A 24221-nucleotide genomic window follows, 5' to 3' on the forward strand; every position below is an offset into this window, starting at 1 on the left:
AGAACAGGTATGCAGTGGTGGGTTCACAGAACAGGTATGCAGTGGCAGGTTCACTGAACAGGTATGCAGTGGTGGGTTCACTGAACAGGTATGCAGTGGTGGGTTCACTGAACAGGTATGCAGTGGTGGGTTCACAGTACAGGTATGCAGTGGTGGGTTCACAGAACAGGTATGCAGTGGTGGGTTCACTGAACAGGTATGCAGTGGTGGGTTCACAGTACAGGTATGCAGCCAGGAACAAGCTAAGCCTATCTAATCTTTCCCTATGAGAGACAGTCTGCAGCAGCTCGCCCTACCCTCACTAATGCAGACACACGAGTGACCGTAATGGCCGCCGCTGCCTGCCTTATATAAGGGGGGTGGGGCTCCAGGGGCTAGTGTAGCCTAATTGGCTACACTGGGCCTGCTGACTGTGATGTAGAGGGTCAAAGTTGACCCTCCATGTGCATTATGGGGCGAACCGAACTTCCGCAAAGGTTCGCCTGCGGGACGCGAACGCGAACCACGGAAGTTCGCATGGAACCGTTCGCAGGCGAACCGTTCGGCCCAACTCTACTAACCGTAAGACCTTCCTTCCTGAAGCCTAACCCTAAACCAACCCTTCCTGAGGCCTAACGCTAAACCCCCCCTTCCTCATGCCTAACCCTAAAACCCACTTTCTTGGTGCCTAACCCTAAAACCCCCCTTACTGATGCATATCCGAAAACCCCCCTTCCTGAAGCCTAATCCTAAAATACCCCTTCTTGATGCCTAATCTTAAACCCCCCTTCCTGATGCCTAATCCTAAAACCCCCTTCCTGGCGCCTAATCCTAAAACCCTAAAACTGCTTTTGGCGCTCAATAGCTGATATTTTGCCCTATGGGGCGCCCCAATAGACCATTTGCCACAGGTGCCCAAATTTCCTCATTCCAGTTCACTTATCCTTTAAGTAAACATCGGCCTGCATTCCGATGATCATCATGTGTTGTAAATGGACATAAAACGCTTGCCCTGACAGGCTTTATTGTGGCTCAGAGCGAGAACGTGCTGCTGACTCTGAGCTGGTCTATGATACCCGACATCACTCAGCCTGTCTCTTCTCTATAAAAACTGAAAAATGTGAATCAGAGATATATTTACAGCTAAGTGGCTCTTGTGCCTCATGGATTCCACTCTATCAGCTGCACACACTATGAGACCCTGGCAAGCACCAGCTGATGCTGTAATGTATGAAGTACCCTGAAGCACTTAGTGATTATTAACACAATTAAATCAAATAGGAAAATTTATGCATTCAGACCTATTATACGGACATTTGAATCGTAGCCCGGAGATCAGTCATTTTCAATAAAGCAGAGAGATCGGCATCATGGCTGCAACAGTACTCATCACTGGCTTATTCACGGGAAACGTTTTCAGCGTACAAAATAAAGACAGCGATAGAGCTGGATGATGGAACAAGTCTCTGTAGTAATGCATAATAGCCATCTGTGACGGGAGGCTTTGTTTGCTGTGTTTACACAGGGAAACATTAGGAAATCTCGTTCTAGATTCTCTGTGGTGAAGAGAGGAAGACGATGTTCATAATCGTACTGTATGCGCTGCTTTTATATATTCATTACTTTACACAGTCACAGCCTCAGACAGGAGCGTGGGTAATCTTTGAGGAGCGTAGGTAATCTCTCGGGAATGCGAGTAATCCCTGAGAAGTGTGAGTAATCCCTGAGAAGCGAAGGTAATATCTCAGGAGTGCGAGAACTCCCTGAGGAGTGTGGGTAATCTCTGAGGAGCGCACGTAATCTCTCAGGAGTACAAGTAATCTCTGAGGAGTTTGGGTAATCTCTGAGGAGCGCACGTAATCTCTCAGGAGTACAAGTAATCTCTGAGGAGTGTGGGTAATCTCTGAGGAGTGTGGGTAATCTCTGAGGAGTGTGGGTAATCTCTGAGGAGCGCACGTAATCTCTCAGGAGTACAAGTAATCTCTGAGGAGTGCAGGTAATCTCTCAGGAGTGTGGGTAATCTCTGATGCTGGGCATAGACGGTACGTTTTTTTCTTATCAATCGAGCCGCTGATGGCTCGATTGATCATTTCCGACGTGTCCGATCACCGCGTGGATTGGTTCCTGGCTCGATCCCCGCTGGTGGACAATGGGCAAAAAACGATGCGCTGATAAGGAAGTGCCCACGGGGACGAGCGGGAATCGATCCACGCGGACGAGCAGTGATGTGCCGGCATTGAGCCGATGGCTCGATTCCGGCGCATAAACGTACCATCTATGCCCAGCATGAGGAGCGCACGCAACCTCTGAGGAGTGCAGGTAATCTCTCAGGAGTGTGGGTAATCTCTGAGGAACGCAGGTAACCTCTCAGGAATGTGAGAGCGATATTCCAGCCCGGCCAACCATCCAATTCAATAATTTTATTGAATCAGATGAAAATAGATGCCGCAGGAAGCATGTCCGATTGACGATTCAACCAATTTCCGGTAGAAATTGGTCAAATTTATCAATCGAGCAAGAAGAAAAATCTTGGTCTAACACAGTTGATCAGGTGTGCAGCTAGGGACCCCCGGCTGCTGTCCCCCCAAATGTTAACTCCCCCCTTCCCCTGGGGCCCGTTCTTTGTAAATACATCACTAGATGTATGGGCACCTTAATTCCTGAGGAGTATGGGTAATCCCCTAGAAAAGTGGGTAATCTCTGAGGAGTCAATGTAATCTTTGAAGAGTGTGGGTAATCTCCAAGAAGAATTAGTAATCTTCAAGGCGAGTGGGTAGTCTCTGAAACTTGCAACAGTGGTCCTTTAATGAACCAGTAGCCAGCTGAGTGGAAGTTGCTGCCTTTGATAGCCTCAGTTTCATTCTCTTCTAGAGATTTGCATGCTTGGAGAATTTATTGGTTTTTCATTGTTAGGTAGGTTCTCATGGACATCAATTAAATGAATATTTCTGCACCAAGAAACAATTCTTATATGTATGCTTTTACACAATATAGCAGAATAATCCATTGTACTGTTCTGCTTTCCAAATACTGTATATCTGTTTATTATCATGTTAGATTCACCCTCGTCCAGCACACGCTCGCATCTGGAGAACTTCCTCTGCTTATAAACCGGTTTCACCATCATTAGTCCCCACCACCCAAGTCATCCCTTCCTAAATGGCCTATCCTTCTGCCAGATTCCTTCTATTCAGTCCAGATCTGATGCACACTTACCTTAATGGCTTCATTTACTCCTAATAAACCAACATTGAACTAAAACAAATTATCCAAGAGAAACTTGACTAAAGGGTCTAGTCAAGTTGACATACTAAAATGTGTACAATAGAAGTGATCCCCTTATGTGTCCCCTTTAAGATGCGAGTCTTATTTATGGGTAAACAGGGACATTAAAGGGGATGAACTATAGACAGAACCTTGTCATTAACCTCAATAGGTAAGTATTGACCCAAATCATTCAATAAACAATTATAAATTCAGTTTATTATAAATCTTTTAAAAAAAAAAATATTCACCTAAATACAAATACACAGTATTCCGCAAAGCCATTAAAGCAAAGTCATGATTAAACAGTTTACAAACATTATGCATAGTTCCCAATAAGAGTACCATGAAACTGGAAATTGTCCCTAATATCATGTCCACCACTATAAAAGTACCATGGAAATCCTCTTCGGGACAAATATATCCATATATTTAACAGTTTATGTACAGCTGAGGTAAACAATCAATTTTCTCGACGCGTTTCGTGAAACATCGGACCGTATAATATTCACTTCTTCAGGAGTAATGGATTTCCCGGGTACGGTTTATGGTGTAATTGGCTTGAATTAATCAAAACCTCAGGAGAAAGGTATGCTTCATAGCAGGATTCAAATAATCACAGTTATGTCAAATTAGAAGTACATGAAGAACCCACAGTACGCAGGTAACTTCCTTATGATGATTCAAGTAGGCCAATGTTTGCTGTCGGCTGTCAGCGTGACAGCGTGGAGTCTGAGGATATGGCTGAACAACAGTGACCATCGTCAACACCGGAAAATGCCGACGAGTCCACACTGATGTATCTGCTGTATAGGAATCACTGTGTAAAGTGTATATTTCTCAAAGTAAAAAGTTTGTGTTTTACAATCAAAAGTATGGTTAAAGTTTTGTTGTACCTAACACTCAGGACCGGATTTAGGCCAAGGCCTCCTAGGCCATGGCCTAGGGCACAACAGGAGGAAGGGCACCAAAGTAGCAGGCTAAACTGGTGCAGCATTTGCAAGCTTGCAAATGCTGTAATGCAGCTAGATCAGGCGAGCGCCTGACCACAGTACTCTGCTGTCAGCGGCCTGTGCAGCAGCCACCTTGCTCTCTGTGCACGTTTGCATTGTGGCCGGTGGATACGGACTAGGACAGCTTTGGTGACTGAAAGGAAGAGGAAGCGTCTGCACTGGAGATGAGCAGAGAAGTGAGTGACACTGATGGCTGCTGCGGTGTGAAGGTGAGCTGGCTACCTATACTGAAAGGTGGGGAGGTGGGAAAAGGAGGGATTAAGGGAGTCATCTTGCTGCCTATACTGGAGGGAAGGGGGAGGAGTCATCTGGCTACCTATACTAAAGGGTAGGGGGGAGGGGTCATCTCGCTACCTATACTAAAGGGGGGCAACTGGTGCCAGTGGCTTAGGGTGGTAAAAAGTACAAATCCGGCCCTGGTAACGCTAGATATTAACCCTTCACTATACCTAACACTAACTTCATTATATGTTTCACCAATCTTTACTGTAAGCACAGCGCTAACCTTTACCAACCCTATGGGAACAATAATCATTAAACCTTCTAAATGCTTAAAGGACAACTGAAGTGAGAGGTAGATGAAGACTGCCATCTTTATTTCCTTTTATGGAATACCAGTTTACTGGGAGCCCTGCTGATATATTTGGCTGCAGTAGTGTCTGAACAACACCAGAAACAAGCATGCAGCTAATCTTGTCAGATGTGACAATGATCTGCTGCATGCTTGTTCAGGGTCTATAGCTAAAAGAATTAAAGGCAGAGGATCAGCAGGGCAGCCAGGCAACTGGTATTGCATAAAAGGAAATGAATATGGCAGCCTCTATATCCCCCTCACTTCAGTTGTACTTTAACACTAACCGTAACCTCTCATAACATCTGGCAACAGCCATTATAGTAGGAAAATAAAAACTTTAGCATCCTTTATTCCTAACTATATGCATTACCCTTACTATATGCCTGACAGTAACCTTTACCCCCAATGTATGCCTAAGGCTCAACACACACCATACAATCTTGGTTTTTCAATCTTACAACTTTCATGTAGTATAAAGGTGGCCACACACCATACAATTTTTTAAATATCTGTTCAATTTAAGAATTGCAATCAATTTTTCTGACTGATTGTAACATTTCAAAAATATGACCAATGTACTACACACCTATGTTCAATTTTTTCCTCAATTATAATAAAAATTATTGGAAACTCAGAGAAAATTGCTAGGGTGTGTATATTAATAAATTGACAATCCAACACACACCATACAATCTTTAGTAGAAATTGAAGGGAAATATCTGGCAATCCGATCGGATTTTTCAGTCGAAAAAAAAAACTTTCAATTTTTCGAGAGATACAATCGTTTTTATCGAATTACTGTAAAATCGGATCATTTGATTGTATCGTGTGTGGCCACCTTAAGAGCTTATCCAATCAATCATTCAAGGTATTTTCAATCTGTTGGCCCTTATACTACATAGATTTGGTAAATCTGTACAACCAAGATTGTATGGTGTGTGCTGAGCTTAACAGGAACCTTTTACCCCAACTGCAAGTCAGACATCAATTGGTGGAAAATCAATTGGTGCTAAATACAAGCCTTTACCGTACAGTATGCCAGACAATAGTCTTTACTCCTACTTCGTGCCAAGGCTTTACCCCTACTCTATACCACACATTTACCTCTTACCCTTTCTATGAGTCAGATTCTAATATTTATTCTTACTGCATCCCAAACATCGCAGCCGGGAGCGCTCTGTGCTTGGCGTAGATCATGATGTCATGCCCATGTGCAGAGGGCTCCCGGCCACGGTTGCGCACTGTAGGAGGTGCTCAGCCAGGCCAGTGCAGGTGCAGTGATCTCGACTCCCGGCAACCCCGAAGAGGCTGTAGGTAAGAAAGGAGGGGGGCAGAGGAGAATGGGGGGAGTGGCGGGCATCAGCACAGCTCCCCTTACATTCCTGCTCCTCCCGTTTCTCCTCCTTCCGGCTCTGGTATCCTTTAAAGAGGAGCTGTCAGCCATACTATCTCAGAAGAAAAAAAAAACATATATATAAGTGGATAAATACTTGCTCTACTTACATAACATACGTATTGCACTGTCCACATTTTGATTTTAGTGATTTTTATACTGTAAAAAAAGAGAAAATCCTTCTTAGCATTTCCCATTTTAAGTGTGGTTATTTTGAAGCCAATTCTGATGTCATTTCCTCCCTTAGTCCCCTCTGCCTGATTTGCCCGCCCTTCACTATAGAAAGTGCATTGTCTCAGCATGAGAAATATTGGCCAATCAGAGAGGAACAGTGGAGTGGGAGGGGAAAACAGGAGGGAAAGAGGCTTCAGCCAATCAGGCTGCATTAGTTATGTCTGAGGGGAAAGTAGAGAAGCAAAAGAAGGACAACCCAGCATGCCCTGCAACTTCCTTTTTTTTGTACCAAATTTTGTGTGTACCAAATAAGAGTCAGGTAAAGTGGGGAATGATCATTTATCAACAAGACAAGTAATAGAGATTTCAACTTTTGGATTGCCTGGTTAGCATCCTTATTACTTGTTTACTAGATACAAATAAAGAATTGTTTTTTGATTTTATGCCTTGACCCAGTTATATGCCTAAAGGTGGCCACTACTAACGGTCCAATTTTATTGCGAAAAATCATTTGAGCTTACAGAAATTCTGATCGGGTTGGTTGTAAATAATCACAGATGATGGGCACAATCGATTACAATCGACATCCGACTGAATTATCGTCAAACCAAAATTTGGATTTTCTTGTTTGTTGTGATAGATAGGAAGCAAAGATTGGTTCGTTGATGGTGTAGTGAACGATGTATTACGATATTTCACTTCCGATCAGAAGTATCTTATCGCTCAAATAATTTTTCGATAGAAATGGCATCGTTAGTGGCCACCTTAACACTAAAGTTTATTGCTACTGTATACCTAACATAAATTCACAGTGACACTATAACTATACCTGGCAATAGTCTCACGCTCACATTACTGTTGCTGACCCACAGGGCTGATACTCTCACCTCATGATACAGACTATAAAAACCATACTGGGCAACATAAAAGTTCCTTGCCTAGAGCCCCATTTCATCTTCATCCACCTCTGGCTCATAGAACCGAATGTCCTTTAAAGTTGTCGCCTTGCCATCTAGCAGCAGCAGCAGTGGTATTACAGAAAGAAGCAAAAGAATGAATGAGGTTGCCATCTTTTTTTCCTTTGAAAATGCAATTTGCCTGGTTGCTGTGCTGATCCTTATCCCTCAACAGTTTGTGAGCCTGGGATGCAGGATGAGTATGGAGATCAGGATAGATAGAGGCAGTAGATCAGAACTTCTGACTGTACCGGACATATTCTTCTTCTTCTACTGGAGCTAAATCATCTCCACTACAGCCAGGCAGATGGTGTGTTTTGCAAGGGAATAAAGATGGCATTCTCCATGTGATAGGATATCACATGGAGATGGAGTGATATGGAGGTTGCCATCTTTATATCCTTTTAAGTGATACCAGTTGCCTGGCTATCCTGCTGATCCTCTGCCTCCAATACTTTTAGCCCTAGACCCTGAACAAGCATAGGCAGATCAGGTGTTTCTGACAATATTGTCAGATCTGACAGGATTAACTGCATGCTTGTTTATGGTGTACTTCAGACACTATTGCAGCCAAATAGACCAGCAGGGTTGCCAGGCAACTAGTATTCTTTTAAATATGGCATATCACTCTCACATTGGGTTCACTTTAAATACCCTTTAAAAGATCTCTCCATACTCTGCCGAGCCGCATCCAACACAGCATTCTGGGACTTTCAGTTTTATCCCTAAAGTGTACCAGAGATCATAAAATAGAAAGAATTGATACTTACCCGCAGCTTCCTCCCGCCCCATAAACATGTGTGAGTCCCTCACCGTCCTCCCGCGGTCTGCCGTACAACTGCGATCAGCCCCGGTAACCGGCTCAGTCGGGTTCAGACTGGGTCTTCTACGCTTTCGCTGACCTCCCGCGCAAGCGCAGGCGACCCAGACTGACGTGACTGAGCCAGTTACCGGGACTCACTGCGGCTGAACGGCAGACCCCGGGAGGACGGCAAGGGACTCACACAGGTTTATGGGGTGGGAGGAACCTGCGGGTAAGTATAGATTCTTTCCATTTTATGATCTCTGGTTTACTTTAAGCATGGAGGCGTAGTGGTTCGCACTCTCACCTTGCAGCGCTGGGTCCCCGGTTTGAATCCCAGCCAGGGCACTATCTGCATGGAGTTTGTATGTTCCCTCCCTGTCTGTGTGGGTTTTTTAAAGGCACTCCACTTTCCTCCAACACTACAAAAACATACAGATCAGTTAATTGTCTTCCCCCTAAATTGGCCCTAGACTACAATACATACACTACACTATACATCCAGACATAGGACTATGGTAGGGATTAGATTGCGAGCCCCTCTGAGGACAGGTAAGTGGCAATATGCTCTGTACAGGGCTGCGGAAGATTTCGGAGCTATATAAATACTAAATAATAATTATTATTATTATGCTATACACAAGTCGATAAATGTCCAATGGTGCAAAACATTGATTCATCACCAATTGAAACTGATCAATGTAACGCCCCATTCACTCAATCTTTAGAGTTCACATTAGAAGAAACTAATTAGGAATCGATCAAACTGCTTGGTGCAGTACAATGCTATTCGGCCATCGGTCCTTCTCCGATCCCTCCCCTTGCCCAATCAATTTAGGTTTATTAACATGCCAAATCACCCTTTCGATAGATAAAGTGTCCAATACAATATCAAGTACATTTGATATATTGGGTATCAAACTGACTGAAATGATTGTACCGATACACATATAGCCTTAATTAGTTCTCACAAATTCCAAGGAGCACAAAAGTAAATTTTGCAGATTTACCCCCAGGGGAAAATAGAATTACAATACAGACCAGGAAAAGAGGAATTTTAAAGAGAATCTCAAGTGAAAATAAACGTATGAGATAATGATTTGTATGTGTAGTACAGCTAAGAAATAGAACATTAGCAGCAGAGATATGAGTCTAATATTGTTTCCAGTACAGGAAGAGTTAAGAACCTCCAGTTGTTATCTATGCAAAAGAGCTTCACTGAGCTTTCCGACTTTCAAAGTCGCAGAGAGCTCTGTCTTCTGAAGCTTGTTATCTCAGCTGTCTGTCACTGTATTTTGTTTTTTCTGCAGAGGAAAGTTTAAAAGGTCACTGGCCTGCTCTGTGAAATCTTTTAGAGTGCTGAGTGGTGTGTAAACTGCAGATATTAGAAAAGGATGCAATGTTGTAAAAAAAAAACCTATATAACTGAAAATAAAAATATGAATCTCTTTTCTTTGCTACTAATGTTCTGGTAATTATCTGTACTACACAACCAATTCATTATATCATCATTTTTTTTTTCCACTTCAGTGTCTCTTTAACCTTATCGGAGGTAGGGAACCCTGCAAGTTTCATACTTGCATTCTCTGAAACGTTCATGTTCCAAATCCTTCATAGTTTGAAAAATATTCAAAACATATATAGATATTTTACTTGTGCACAAAATGAACCATGCATCGGTTGCATATAAAATCAATGTGTTCAAAGAACAAAACCAATAAAACAAAAATGTCACACAAAAACAAACATAACTCAATAAATATTTGCTGAACAGAACTAACACACACATTTTTCGGGGAACCCCTGAGATTGGCTCACCGAACCCCTGAGGGTCGGCAGAACAAGGGTTAAGAACCACTGTTCTATGCTTTTAACTATGTCTATGTGATTTAAAACAAATTAAAAAAAAAAACCACACAACTCACTATAATAGACAGAGTGAGACACCTGCCTTAGGTACCTAATACCACACACTAGCATCCTAGGGTGTAGAGCACAAGCAATTGTACCACTTGTAGCTATTCATCAGCAGTAGGACCACTGGACAGCATGATAGATCAGTGATGTACTTACATGTGATAGTATCCATAGGGATGTAAAGAGTTGTCTGCCCCATCCTCTGCCTCCATTAGCAGGTAGTCCTGGCTCTCATTCCTCAGAGCTGTAATGGGACAGTTGTTATTCCTGGTCGCATAAGGCTCACAGTGGCTCATGGTAATTCCAATAATCCTTTGCTAGAACTCTTCTCCCTTGTGCAGGCAGGCAGGTAGGCAGGGAAAGGCTTCTTACTGAATGATGAGCTTCCCCCAGCAGTGAGGCTGTTTCATGGGTGGAGAAGGATGCTCCCTGTATCCGCAGAGCGCACAGGCGAGCTCTGCTTCTTGCCATAGACCCTGCATGCTTTTATCCACGATCTGGTCCCCCAGCTCCTGCCAGGCGACTTTCTGTCCTCCCACTCCCCCTAGCGGCGGGAAATAGGAGCGGCCAATTTGTCCTAATAAATTAGAGTGGAAACTGATTTCAGTCTTCACGCAACGCTAATTAATTTTGGGAACATAATAAATTACCGCGATTAAGATCATCAATCAGTTTTATTTATTCAATCTAGCAAGTGTTACATGTAAACAACACTGGATTTTGTGAAGCGACCTGTTCTGTTTAACAACTTCCTTTACACGTTTGTTGTTGTTAAACTTATTTTAATATATAGTTTAATGCTTAAAAGGGGCACTACAGCGAAAAACTGTACAATTTTGAATATACTAATAAGAAGTTTCTCTGGTTGAACTCAATGGAGGTATGTCTTTTTTCAACCCAAATAACTATGTAATTATGTAATTTTTTCCAGAATGAGCCATAAATTACTTTTTTGCTATGTTGCTGTCACTTACAGTAGGTTGTAGAAATCTGACAGAAGTGACAGGTTTTGGACTAGTCCATCTTTTTATAGGGGATTCTCAGGGATATATTTATTTTCAAAAGCACTAAATGGCAGTTGCTCTGTCCAACTAACAAAAACTGCATAGCGAGCAGGGAGGCTGGCCAGCATCATTGTTTAAATACTTTTCAGGGAATATCTTTATAAAGAATAAAAGCCTTGCTGAGAATCCCCTATGAAGAGATGGGCTAGTCCAAAACCTGTCATTTCTGTAAGATTTCTACTGCCCACTGTAAGTGACAGCATTATAGGAGAAAAGTCATTTATGGCTCATATTACTCTGGAAGAAACGTACTTCTTATTTGTATATGTTTGCACATATTTTAAATTTTACAGTTTTTCGCTGTAGTGCCCCTTTAAAAAGGCAAGTGCACTTTTAAACATATATATATATATATAATGTTTACTCACTGATATACCAAGCATAGTGAAACTGCTTGTTTAGTATTGCATATACTTGCTGACATCTTTCGTGTAACAGTACCTCTGGTCACATTTGCTCAGATCCCTATACTTGCCAATTTTTCCTGCAAATTTTGCTTCCAACGCTTCCTGCCAACTACATTGACAAGAGAAATTGCAGCAAGATAATCAGGGATTATTTTTTGGGGGGTAAAAATGGGCCCCCATCAATAAGCCCCCATACATCTTCATACTGTACTGTCAGTATACTGTATGTGTGTCCTGTACAGTCCCTGACCTGTGGGATTGGGGGGGGGGGAGTTGAGGAGAGTATCAAAAAAAGGTGAAATGTGGGTTCCGGCTGGGTGAAGCTAAAGTACAATATCAGCTCTGCTGCTAATATTCTATTATTTGGTGCTGCATAATTACAATAATAGAATATCAGTAATTTTACCAATATTCTATTACCTCACCTTCTTCTACACGAACCCTCCCTTTACCTACTCCTAACGCTAACCCGGTAATTTACCCCCGCCGCTATCTCCGCAGCTTATTCATCCCTCTGTTGCCTTGGCTCTTTAAAGAGAAAATGTAACCAAGAATTGAACTTCATCCCAATCACTGATACCCCCTTTTCCATGAGAATTCAGCCCCATGTATTAACTACTAGCTGGTTGCCCGGCGTTGCCCGGGTATGTAATTGGCTAGTGTTAGCTCTGTACACTTTTTCTAATCCTAACTAGAGTTGGGCCGAACCTCCGATTTTAGGTTCGCGAACCTGGTTCGCGAACTTCAGCGGAAGGTTCGGTTCGCGTTAAAGTTCGCGAACCGCAATAGACTTCAATGGGGATGCGAGCTTTGAAAAAAAAAAAATAATTATGCTGGCCACAAAAGTGATGGAAAAGATGTTTCAAGGGGTCTAACACCTGGAGGGGGGCATGGCGGAGTGGGATACATGCCAAAAGTCCCGGGGAAAAATCTGGATTTGACGCAAAGCAGCGTTTTAAGGGCAGAAATCACATTGAATGCTAAATGACAGGCCTAAAGTGCTTTCAAACATCTTGCATGGATGGAGGCAGGTTCACTGAACACAACAGGTATGCAGTGGCGGGTTCACTGAACAGGTATACAGTGGCGGGTCCACTGAACAGAACAGGTATGCAGTGGCGGGTTCACTGAACAGGTATGCAGTGGCAGGTTCACTGAACACAACAGGTATGCAGTGGCGGGTTCACTGAACAGGTATACAGTGGCGGGTCCACTGAACAGAACAGGTATGCAGTGGCGGGTTCACTAAACAGAACAGGTATACAGTGGCGGGTTCACAGAACAGGTATGCAGTGGCAGGTTCACTGAACACAACAGGTATGCAGTGGCGGGTTCACTGAACAGGTATACAGTGGCGGGTCCACTGAACAGAACAGGTATGCAGTGGCGGGTTCACTAAACAGAACAGGTATACAGTGGCGGGTTCACTAAACAGAACAGGTATACAGTGGCGGGTTCACAGAACAGGTATGCAGTGGCAGGTTCACTGAACACAACAGGTATGCAGTGGCGGGTTCACTGAACAGGTATACAGTGGCGGGTCCACTGAACAGAACAGGTATGCAGTGGCGGGTTCACTGAACAGGTATACAGTGGCGGGTCCACTGAACACAACAGGTATGCAGTGGCGGGTTCACTAAACAGAACAGGTATACAGTGGCGGGTCCACTGAACAGAACAGGTATGCAGTGGCGGGTTCACTGAACAGGTATACAATGGCGGGTCCACTGAACAGAACAGGTATGCAGTGGCGGGTTCACTAAACAGAACAGGTATACAGTGGCGGGTTCACTAAACAGAACAGGTATACAGTGGCGGGTTCACAGAACAGGTATGCAGTGGCAGGTTCACTGAACACAACAGGTATGCAGTGGCGGGTTCACTGAACAGGTATACAGTGGCGGGTCCACTGAACAGAACAGGTATGCAGTGGCGGGTTCACTGAACAGGTATACAGTGGCGGGTCCACTGAACACAACAGGTATGCAGTGGCGGGTTCACTAAACAGAACAGGTATACAGTGGCGGGTCCACTGAACAGAACAGGTATGCAGTGGCGGGTTCACTGAACAGGTATACAATGGCGGGTCCACTGAACAGAACAGGTATGCAGTGGCGGGTTCACTAAACAGAACAGGTATACAGTGGCGGGTTCACTAAACAGAACAGGTATACAGTGGCGGGTACACAGAACAGGTATGCAGTGGCAGGTTCACTGAACACAACAGGTATGCAGTGGCGGGTTCACTGAACAGGTATACAGTTGCGGGTCCACTGAACAGAACAGGTATGCAGTGGCGGGTTCACTGAACAGGTATACAGTGGCGGGTCCACTGAACAGAACAGGTATGCAGTGGCGGGTTCACTAAACAGAACAGGTATACAGTGGCGGGTTCACTAAACAGAACAGGTATGCAGTGGCGGGTTCACTGAACAGGTATACAGTGGCGGGTCCACTGAACAGAACAGGTATGCAGTGGCGGGTTCACTAAACAGAACAGGTATACAGTGGCGGGTCCACTGAACAGAACAGGTATGCAGTGGCGGGTTCACTGAACAGGTATACAATGGCGGGTCCACTGAACAGAACAGGTATGCAGTGGCGGGTTCACTAAACAGAACAGGTATACAGTGGCGGGTTCACTAAACAGAACAGGTATACAGTGGCGGGTACACAGAACAGGTATGCAGTGGCAGGTTCACTGAACACAACAGGTATGCAGTGGCGGGTTCACTGAACAGGTATACAGTTGCGGGTCCACTGAACAGAACAGGTATGCAGTGGCGGGTTCACTGAACAGGTATACAGTGGCGGGTCCACTGAACAGAACAGGTATGCAGTGGCGGGTTCACTAAACAGAACAGGTATACAGTGGCGGGTTCACTAAACAGAACAGGTATACAGTGGCGGGTTCACAGAACAGGTATGCAGTGGCAGGTTCACTGAACACAACAGGTATGCAGTGGCGGGTTCACTGAACAGGTATACAGTGGCGGGTCCACTGAACAGAACAGGTATGCAGTGGCGGGTTCACTAAACAGAACAGGTATACAGTGGCGGGTTCACAGAACAGGTATGCAGTGGCAGGTTCACTGAACACAACAGGTATGCAGTGGCGGGTTCACTGAACAGGTATACAGTGGCGGGTCCACTGAACAGAACAGGTATGCAGTGGCGGGTTCACTAAACAGAACAGGTATACAGTGGCGGGTTCACTAAACAGAACAGGTATACAGTGGCGGGTTCACAGAACAGGTATGCAGTGGCAGGTTCACTGAACACAACAGGTATGCAGTGGCGGGTCCACTGAACAGAACAGGTATGCAGTGGCGGGTTCACTGAACAGGTATACAGTGGCGGGTCCACTGAACAGAACAGGTATGCAGTGGCGGGTTCACTGAACAGGTATGCAGTGGTGGGTTCACAGAACAGGTATGCAGTGGTGGGTTCACAGCACAGGTATGCAGTGGTGGGTTCAATGAACAGGTATACAGTGGCGGGTCCACTGAACAGAACAGGTATGCAGTGGCAGGTTCACTGAACAGGTATGCAGTGGTGGGTTCACAGCACAGGTATGCAGTGGTGGGTTCACAGCACAGGTATGCAGTGGTGGGTTCAATGAACAGGTATACAGTGGCGGGTCCACTGAACAGAACAGGTATGCAGTGGTGGGTTCACAGCATAGGTATGCAGTGGTGGGTTCACAGAACAGGTATGCAGTGGTGGGTTCACAGCACAGGTATGCAGTGGTGGGTTCAATGAACAGGTATACAGTGGCGGGTCCACTGAACAGAACAGGTATGCAGTGGCAGGTTCACTGAACAGGTATGCAGTGGTGGGTTCACAGCACAGGTATGCAGTGGTGGGTTCACAGAACAGGTATGCAGTGGTGGGTTCACAGCACAGGTATGCAGTGGTGGGTTCAATGAACAGGTATACAGTGGCGGGTCCACTGAACAGAACAGGTATGCAGTGGCAGGTTCACTGAACAGGTATGCAGTGGTGGGTTCACAGCACAGGTATGCAGTGGTGGGTTCACTGAACAGTTATGCAGTGGTGGGTTCACAGCACAGGTATGCAGTGGTGGGTTCACAGCACAGGTATGCAGTGGTGGGTTCACAGCACAGGTATGCAGTGGTGGGTTCACAGAACAGGTATGCAGCCAGACAGGAACAAGTTAAGCCTAACTAATCTTTCCCTGAGAGACAGTCTGCAGCAGCTCGCCCTACTCTCACTAACGCAGGCAGCACACGAGTGACCGTAATGGCCGCCGCTGCCTGCCTTATATAAGGGGGGGTGGGGCTCCAGGGGCTAGTGTAGCCTAATTGGCTACACTGGGCCTGCTGACTGTGATGTAAAGGGTGAAAGTTGACCCTCCATGTGCATTATGGGGCGAACCGAACTTCCGCAAAGGTTCGCCTGCGGGACGCGAACGCGAACCACTGAAGTTCGCATGGAACCGTTCGCAGGCGAACCGTTTGGCCCAACTATAATCCTAACACACAATTACTCAATGATGACCTAGTTTGTGAGCTTTGCTGTCTTTGGCATCAATAATTGGCATTGAAATGAAATAAATCTAATTGGCTGTGGCTCCACTCCTTTGAAAATCAATAGGTGAATTTTGATTAGCTTTTGTAGGCTCCACCCACTTTTCTGAATATTAATCCCAGTCACCCAGTGACCAACTGTGCAAAGTTTAAGAACCCTGCCATTGACAGACAGTGTAAGAATGGCTGCAGTTTACATTCTGGCAGTGAAATTTGTATTTTTCTCCAGCCACTGATGTCCTAATGTTTCCCGGGTATGTATTTGGGTGCTGATGGCTGTGGCCACTCTTCCTGGGATCAGTGAATAATGGCGCACAGCGCCTATGCATAAAAATGGCGCCGCATTAAAAAGATACGCTTATCGCTATTTATCGTTAGTACTGCATAATAATGGCGAACAGGGAAAAAAGAAGAAAAACGGCACACACTAACGTTATTTATCAATAGTGGCACACATTAACGTTATTTATCAATAGCGCCCTACATAAGTCAAACTGCAGACGTTATTTAACTGCAAAACAGTGAATGGATTTAATGTAACACTGCCAAGGTTAGGGTTAGGCACCACTGGGGGGGTCTTAGGGTTAGGCACCACCAGGGGGGGTCTTAGGGTTAGGCACCACCAGGAGGGTGGTTAGGGTTAGGAACCTTCGGGGGGTGGTTAGGATTAGGCACCACCAGGGGGGTGGTTAGGATTAGGCACCACCCTGGGGGTCTTAGGGTTAGGGATAGGTACAGGGAGGGTTCTGTGTGAGAGTAGGCTTAGGTATAGTTACAGTACAATATACACCACCAGGGGGGTGGTTAGGGTTAGGCACCACCAGGGGGGTGGTTGGGGTTAGGCACCACCAGGGGGGTGGTTGGGGTTAGGCACCACCAGGGGGGGGTTATGGGTTAGGGATAGGTACAGAGAGGGTTCTGTGTGTTAATGCTAAATAACGATAAGGCTTTAACGCTGAATAACAATAAGGCTTTAACGTTAAATAGCGATAAGAGGCAAAGGGATTAGCGGCAACACTGTGCGCAATTATTCACAGGCGCCATTTTCAGATGGACGCACTTTTTCTAACCCTAACACACAATTGTCAATAGTCAATTACCAAGTTTGGGAGATTTGTGGTCTTTGGCATGAATAATTTTCATTGAAATGAAACACATCTGATTCGTTGTTTGTGGCCCCACCCCTTTTCTAAATATTTAACCCCAGTCACCCAATGATCAACTGTACCAGGTTTGAGGCTTGTGCCATTAACAGTGCAAAAATGGCAGCAATTAAATATTTGCCTTGAAAATCAATAATTGAATTGTGATTGTTTTTTGTAGTCTCCACCCACTTTTCTGAATAATAATCCCAGTCACCCAGTGACCAACTGTGCAAAGTTTTAGAACCCTGCCATTAATAGTGTAAGAATGGCTGCAGTTTACGCTTTTCCAGTGAAATTTGTGTTTGTCTCCGCCCACTGAAGACTCGGCATTGTCCAGGTATGTATTTGGCTGGTGCTGGCTCCGCCCACTTTTTCTAACCCTAACACAAAATTACTTAATGACCAAGTTTGTGAGCTTTGCGGTCTTTGGCATCAATAATTTGCATTGAAATAAAATACATCTGATTGGCTGTGGCTCCACCCCTTTTTTGAATTTGAACCCCAACCACCCAATGGTCAACTGTACCAGGTACAGGTGATTAACAGTGCAAGAATGGCATCAATTAAATAATCCCCTTAAAGATTAATAGGTGGATTTTGATTGGCTTTTGTAGGCTCCACTCACTTTTCTGAATATTAATCTCAGTCACCCAGTGACCAACTGTGCAAAGTTTGAGAACCCTACCATTAATAGTTTAAGAATTGTTGCAGTTTACATTTTCTCAGTGAAATTTGTATTTGTCTCCGCCCAGTGGCGGACACAGGCAGCAGTGGGCCCCTGTGCAAAATATCAATTGTGGGCCCCCCTGACCTGCTTAAAAGGAGAGAAATATGGCAGCCTCAATATTATTCTCACCTCAGGTTCCCTTGAAAAGTGCAACGCAAAAGACAGTGGGCCCAAGTTTTGGTGAACCTTTCCCCAGAAAATTCACATAATTGTGCAGGTTTTCTCAAGAAAATACACATAATGTGAGCAGATTTGCCCAGAAAATACATTCAATCATGTCGGCAGATTTGCCCAGAAAATACATTCAATCATGTCGGCAGATATGCCCAGAAAATACGTGCAATGATGTCGGCAGATATGCCCAGAAAATACGTGCAATGATGTCGGCAGATATGCCCAGAAAATACGTGCAATGATGTCGGCAGATATGCCCAGAAAATACGTGCAATGATGTCGGCAGATATGCCCAGAAAATACGTGCAATGATGTCGGCAGATATGCCCAGAAAATACGTGCAATGATGTCGGCAGATATGCCCAGAAAATACGTGCAATCATGTAGGCAGATATGCCCAGAAAATACGTGCAATCATGTTAGCAGATATGGCCAAAAAATACGTGCAATCATGTCGGCAGATATGCCCAGAAAATACGTGCAATGATGTCGGCAGATATGCCCAGAAAATACGTGCAATCATGTAGGCAGATATGCCCAGAAAATACGTGCAATCATGTCAGCAGATATGGCCAAAAAATACGTGCAATCATGTCGGCAGATATGCCCAGAAAATACGTGCAATCATGTCAGCAGATTTGCCCAGAAAATACGTGCAATCATGTCGGCAGATTTGCCCAGAAAACACATGCAATCATGTAGCAAATTTGCCCAGAACATACATGCAATCATGTGGCAGACCTGCCCAGAACATACACACAATCATGTGGCAGACCTGCCCAGAACATACACCTGCTAAAATAAATAATAAAAAAAAACATTTACTCACCTGCAGCAGCAGACCTCCTGTCCCAGCCTCCATCCGGCGCGCAGCTCCCATGGGTGGTTGGGTGGATAGGTAGCCTGGTGGGTAGGTAGGTAGGCAGCCGGGTGGGTAGGTAGGTAGCCCTTAGCCGGGTGGGTAAGTAGCCTGGTGGGTGGCTGGGTAGCCGGGTGGGTGGGTAGCCTGGTGGGTGGCTGGGTAGGCGGGTGGGTAGGTAGCCTGGTGGGTGGGTAGGTGGGTGGTTAGGTAGCTGGGTGGGTGGGTAGGTAGCCTGGTGGGTCATTAGGTAGGTAGCCTGGTGGGTTGGTAGGTAGCCGGGTGGGTAGGTAGCCGGGTGGGTAGGTAGGTAGGTAGCCTGGTGGGTGGGTAGGTAGCCGGGTGGGTGGTTAGGTAGCCGGGTGGGTGGTTAGGTAGCCGGGTAGGTAGCCGGGTGGGTGGTTAGGTAGCCGGGTAGGTAGCCGGGTGGGTGGTTAGGTAGCCGGGTGGGTGGTTGGGTAGCCGGGTGGGTGGTTGGGTAGCCGGGTGGGTGGGTGGGTAGCCGGGTGGGTGGTTAGGTAGCCGGTTAGGTAGCCGGGTGGGTGGTTAGGTAGCCGGGTGGGTGGTTGGGTATCCGGGTGGGTGAGTAGGTAGCCGGGTGGGTGTGTAGGTATCCGGGTGGGTAGGTAGCCGGGTGGGTGGGTAGGTAGCCGGGTAGGTAGCCGGGTGGGTAGCTAGGTAGCCGGGTGGGTAGGTAGCCGGGTGGGTAGGTAGGTAGTCGGGTGGGTGTGTAGGTAGCCGGGTGGGTGGGTAGGTAGCCGGGTGGGTGGGTAGGTAGCCGGCAGGGTGGTCGGTAGCCGGGTAGGTAGCCGGGTGGGTGGTTAGGTAGCGGGGTAGGTAGGTAGGTAGCCGGGTGGGTGGTTAGGTAGCCGGGTGGGTGGTTAGGTAGCCGGGTAGGTAGCCGGGTAGTGGTTAGGTAGCCGGGTGGGTGGTTGGGTAGCCGGGTGGGTGGGTGGGTAGCCGGGTGGGTAGGTAGCCGGGTGGGTGGTTAGGTAGCCGGTTAGGTAGCCGGGTGGGTGGTTAGGTATCCGGGTGGGTGAGTAGGTAGCCGGGTGGGTGTGTAGGTATCCGGGTGGGTAGGTAGCCGGGTGGGTGGGTAGGTAGCAAGATGACGCAAGACTGCGAAACCGGTCGGGAAGGTAACAGGCGGCACCATTGTCTATTGATCTACGATTGACCATTACATGCGCGCTAATCTTCTGGGGTTCCCTGTTTATGGGCCCCGTATGTGAGTTATTGTTTTTATAGCTACTGCCTTTTAAAGAAATTTTATTTAAATACACGGGTTACGCTTAGATATTGCCGTTTTTGTTTTCCTATATAAATTCCTGAAACTTTACCTCCATACGGATGTCCACTGGATCTTCATGACGTCTGATGTTCCCTGGACGTTATCTGTGACCTGAGCCATTTTACAACCTTATAATGTGGGTTGTTGGGAGCTGGTAAGCCTTTTCTAGTTTTGATGTTTGGCGGATATCTACCTCTGAGCATTTGATATATTGTGGGGAAGAATTTACCATTCCCTACATATAATGACTTACTAAACCTGCGCTGACCTTTGATGTATGCCTGACTTCTGAACATTTGGACATTGTTCTTCTCAGCGGCGGTTCCATTGTCCCTTGGCGCCGATATATTTGCTATTATGTATTAAATTTGTCACTGTAATTATCATTTCTATATTTTGTACCAGTGTCTATATTTGGTTTATACCATTGTCTGTATTATTATGTTCCTTATTTTGTATAGCATCACAGAATATGTTTTTAAATACATAATAATAATAATGGCTTACACAGACAGTTGTCCTTTAATGCTTTTATATTTCTACGAGGCATTCGTCAATGGTGGGTTGAGATACAAAGCAACACGGGACTGATTAAAGTGAACCTGTCATTCTGCTCACAGCTGAGGTTTGAAGAAGAGACCTGAACACTGGTCCCCGCTTGGGATGAATGTGAATCAGTATAATAGACTGTATACCAATCAGTTTGGGAAAAAAAATTTATGAAGGTTCCAAATCAGTTTGATTTAAAATGTGAGCGATCAACTGTCCCCCTCACCCCTTGTCGTTCAATACATTTCCAATTTATCACAGACATTTTATGGCTAGAGAGAGTTGTCAGGAGCAATGGTAAGCTTGTTAAGCAGGTAATCGGGAGAGGAGAGCCTCAGGTGTAGATTTTGACGGTGTAGATTTTCTCTGTGCTTAGCGGCACTATATTACCACAGCAGGGTTTGATTGATTTCTGTTCAGATTTCTCCTAAAATCTTATCAAGTGGTGCATTGTGTGCAGCAGTCACTTCTCACTGACCGATCATTGACCAAGGAGTCCTCAGCTTCTTGCAGAAGGGGGCTGCTATAGACTCAGGAAGGGTTATTTTGTTACATACCGTAGTTTGAGAAGGCACTATAAGATCAAGTAGTGCAACCAAACACATTGAATTCCGTGTCATTCAACTAGGCCCCAAATTTTGGAAGTTATGGACCACGAGGAACTCAAAGAGGAACTCTAGCAAAAAGGGGAAAATAAAAAAGCAATACATTGCAAAGAGGGAAGTAAAAAAATAAAAGAGAGAAATGATTGATATTTGCCATTTAATTTGTTCATGTTGTTTGATCCACAATCAGCCTGCAGGTAATCATCTTCACTACCGGCAGACAAGAAAAACCACACCCCCTAATAATGCGATAGGCTAAAAGGGTGTTTGTTTTTTTGTAAATATACATATGCACCAAGGGAGTTACTGGTTGCTTGGCAGTTGGCAGCTGTTATTTCCCACAAAGCAAAAAGGTTCACAGACAGGAAACTGTCCGGTCCTAGGTCCTGACATCACCCGGGGCAGGGGTTTCACCACAATATCAGCCATACAGACTCCCCCTTCCTCCCCCTTGAGAAAAAATTATTTCTCATGGGAAAGGGGGTATCAGATACTGATTGGAATGAAGTTCAATCCTTGGTTACAGTTCCGCTTTAAAGAGTAACTGTCAGGCTGCAGAAGCTAATTTAAACCTCTATTCTCCTGTGTTAAACAGTTTAGAAGGAAGCCCAAAAGCCATTAGTGAAGATAAAAATCTCAGTTACCTTTGATGTGTGCTTATCAGCAAGTCTGTTACAGAGCCATAAGGACGCAAGCCGCATACTAAACTGCAAAGCATTCTGGGGCCCTCCCCTCGGCTGCTAATGAGACATTACAGAAGCTTGTAATCAGTCCAGCGTGTAGCACTGATAAATCTCGGGGCAGAGTACTCTGCAGGAGTCAGCTATTGTTCCTAGCCACATGGCTCATTAATATTCACTGCACACTGTGTTGTTCAAGTAGGAGCTTATCTGTGATCAGGAAGCAGGGAGGACATGACGACACATTTGACAGAAAAACATGGAGCCTGCCATGAGCTGTCAGGAGCATCTATCTCTGCATATACTATATACAAATTATGTGAAATCCAAACGTGGACAGTGAAATGCATATGTAATGTAAGTACAGCCAATCTTTAGCTACTGATATATGTGTTTATTTTCTCTGAGACCTTATACCTAACAGCTCCTCTTTAAAGAGACCTGCATTAAACCTGGGGACTTACATACAGCTCCGCAGTGACTGTCAAGCACCGTGCAAATCCAACCTTCAGCATGGTTGCACGAATCTTGACCTGGATACAGTGACTGGATGGTCCATTACTTCGTGTCCACATTGTGAACAACGAACAAGCGCACAAAAGGGTTAATTTTTGGACAGGCTAATCCATTAAACAAAGTCTGTCTGCAAACTCAAATGCTAGCGTGCATGTGCATGGGAGCTCAATCCTGATTGGCCAGCCCAACCCAGCTGAGCTTGGTTAATAGTTCATGATTGGTATTATGGATAAAAATTTTGTCACTGGCAAATGCATCCAAAGGTTTATACTTGCAAGCGGATGCAAACGCACAATTCCCAATGTAAACACCATCACTACCAGTCACTGGCAGAGGATCTGCTCTTCTCCACAAACGATGATGGGCAACTACACCTAGTGGATGCTGGATAACTGTGCTGCAGTGCAACACAAGGCCATGGGCCCTAGAACTGACCCTTGTGGAGCACATGTAACATGTGAGTAGTGGGAGGGATACAACAGGAACAATTTCAGGTCCGTGAGTCTGAGGGTCATCATCTTTACTGCTGGCAGACATGAAAAAAAAAAGCACCAATTGCCATTATCTATAACTATACACCCTAACAATGTGATAGGCTTAAAGGGAACCTGTACTGAGTAAAATTATTGAAAATAAACACATGACGTAGCTGCAAATGAATATTATATACTTACCTTACTGTCAGTTCCTCTCAGAAGCTCACCATTTTCTTCTTACAGTGATCCCTTCCAGTTCTGACAATAATTTGTCAGAACTGAAATATACCAGTTGCTAACAGCATTACAGTTTAACAGTGTGCTGACCAGGAAGCTGTTATGGGGTAATGGCCATTTTCAAAATGGAGGATTGAAAATTCCATTGATATTTGTGGACAAACATGACGCATGAGAAGAGAAAGAGATTGAGGAGTAGACTACACGGGAGGCAAGTATGACGTGTGTATGTTTATTTTGACTTTTAATTTTCAGTTCAGGTTCTCTTTAAAGATACTGCCTGCTTGGCAGTTGGAAACAGATGTTATTTCCCACAATGCAAAGAGGTTCACAGACAGGAAACTGACATCACACTGTGGGAGGGGTTTCACCACAATATCAGCCACACAGACGTCCCAGATGATCTATATGAGAAAAGGAAAAGATTTCTTGTGAGAAAGAAGGTATCGCTACAAAACAATGTTCTGCAATCTTACTGCAATTGCATTTTGCGATTTTCATTTCAGCCAATGACAATCACATCTCCCAGAATATGCTGCATGCATCGTGTTTACGATCAGCAGAAATCGCAATCGTGCCACAATCGCCGCAGTATGAGTAATTGCATCAAATTATACTTGTTACAGCGGCTAAAACCGGTGATCAGCTAAGCACAAAAACGCCCGAGTGTGAACAGGGCCTTAAACCTGCCCAGCAGCATGCCAGTTACATAGCTAGTTTGGTTCAAAATAAGACATCTAGCCATCAAGTTAAACTAGAGAAGATAAAACAAAAACAAACAAACAAATGCAAATAATAAATCAGATAAAAAGTGGTACATCACTATCCTGATGTTCCATTTTTCTTTTCTGGTTGAACCTGAGGGACAG

At 45.0% G+C, this 24221-nt stretch overlaps 1 protein-coding gene across 1 annotated transcript in view; it reads right to left on the minus strand.

The window, feature by feature from the left end:
- The window catches only part of TRPC6 (transient receptor potential cation channel subfamily C member 6), a 292360-nt gene extending 281719 nt beyond the window's left edge, over positions 1 to 10641 (minus strand). The window contains exon 1 of the mRNA XM_068266852.1: positions 10229 to 10641. Coding sequence (XP_068122953.1) covers positions 10229 to 10368 — 140 coding nt within the window. The 5' untranslated portion in view covers positions 10369 to 10641. The remainder of the gene's footprint in view (positions 1 to 10228) is intronic.
- Positions 10642 to 24221: the final 13580 nt, after the last annotated feature.

Source organism: Hyperolius riggenbachi, chromosome 2 (assembly GCF_040937935.1).
Source record: "Hyperolius riggenbachi isolate aHypRig1 chromosome 2, aHypRig1.pri, whole genome shotgun sequence".
NCBI classification, from domain to species: Eukaryota; Metazoa; Chordata; class Amphibia; order Anura; family Hyperoliidae; genus Hyperolius; species Hyperolius riggenbachi.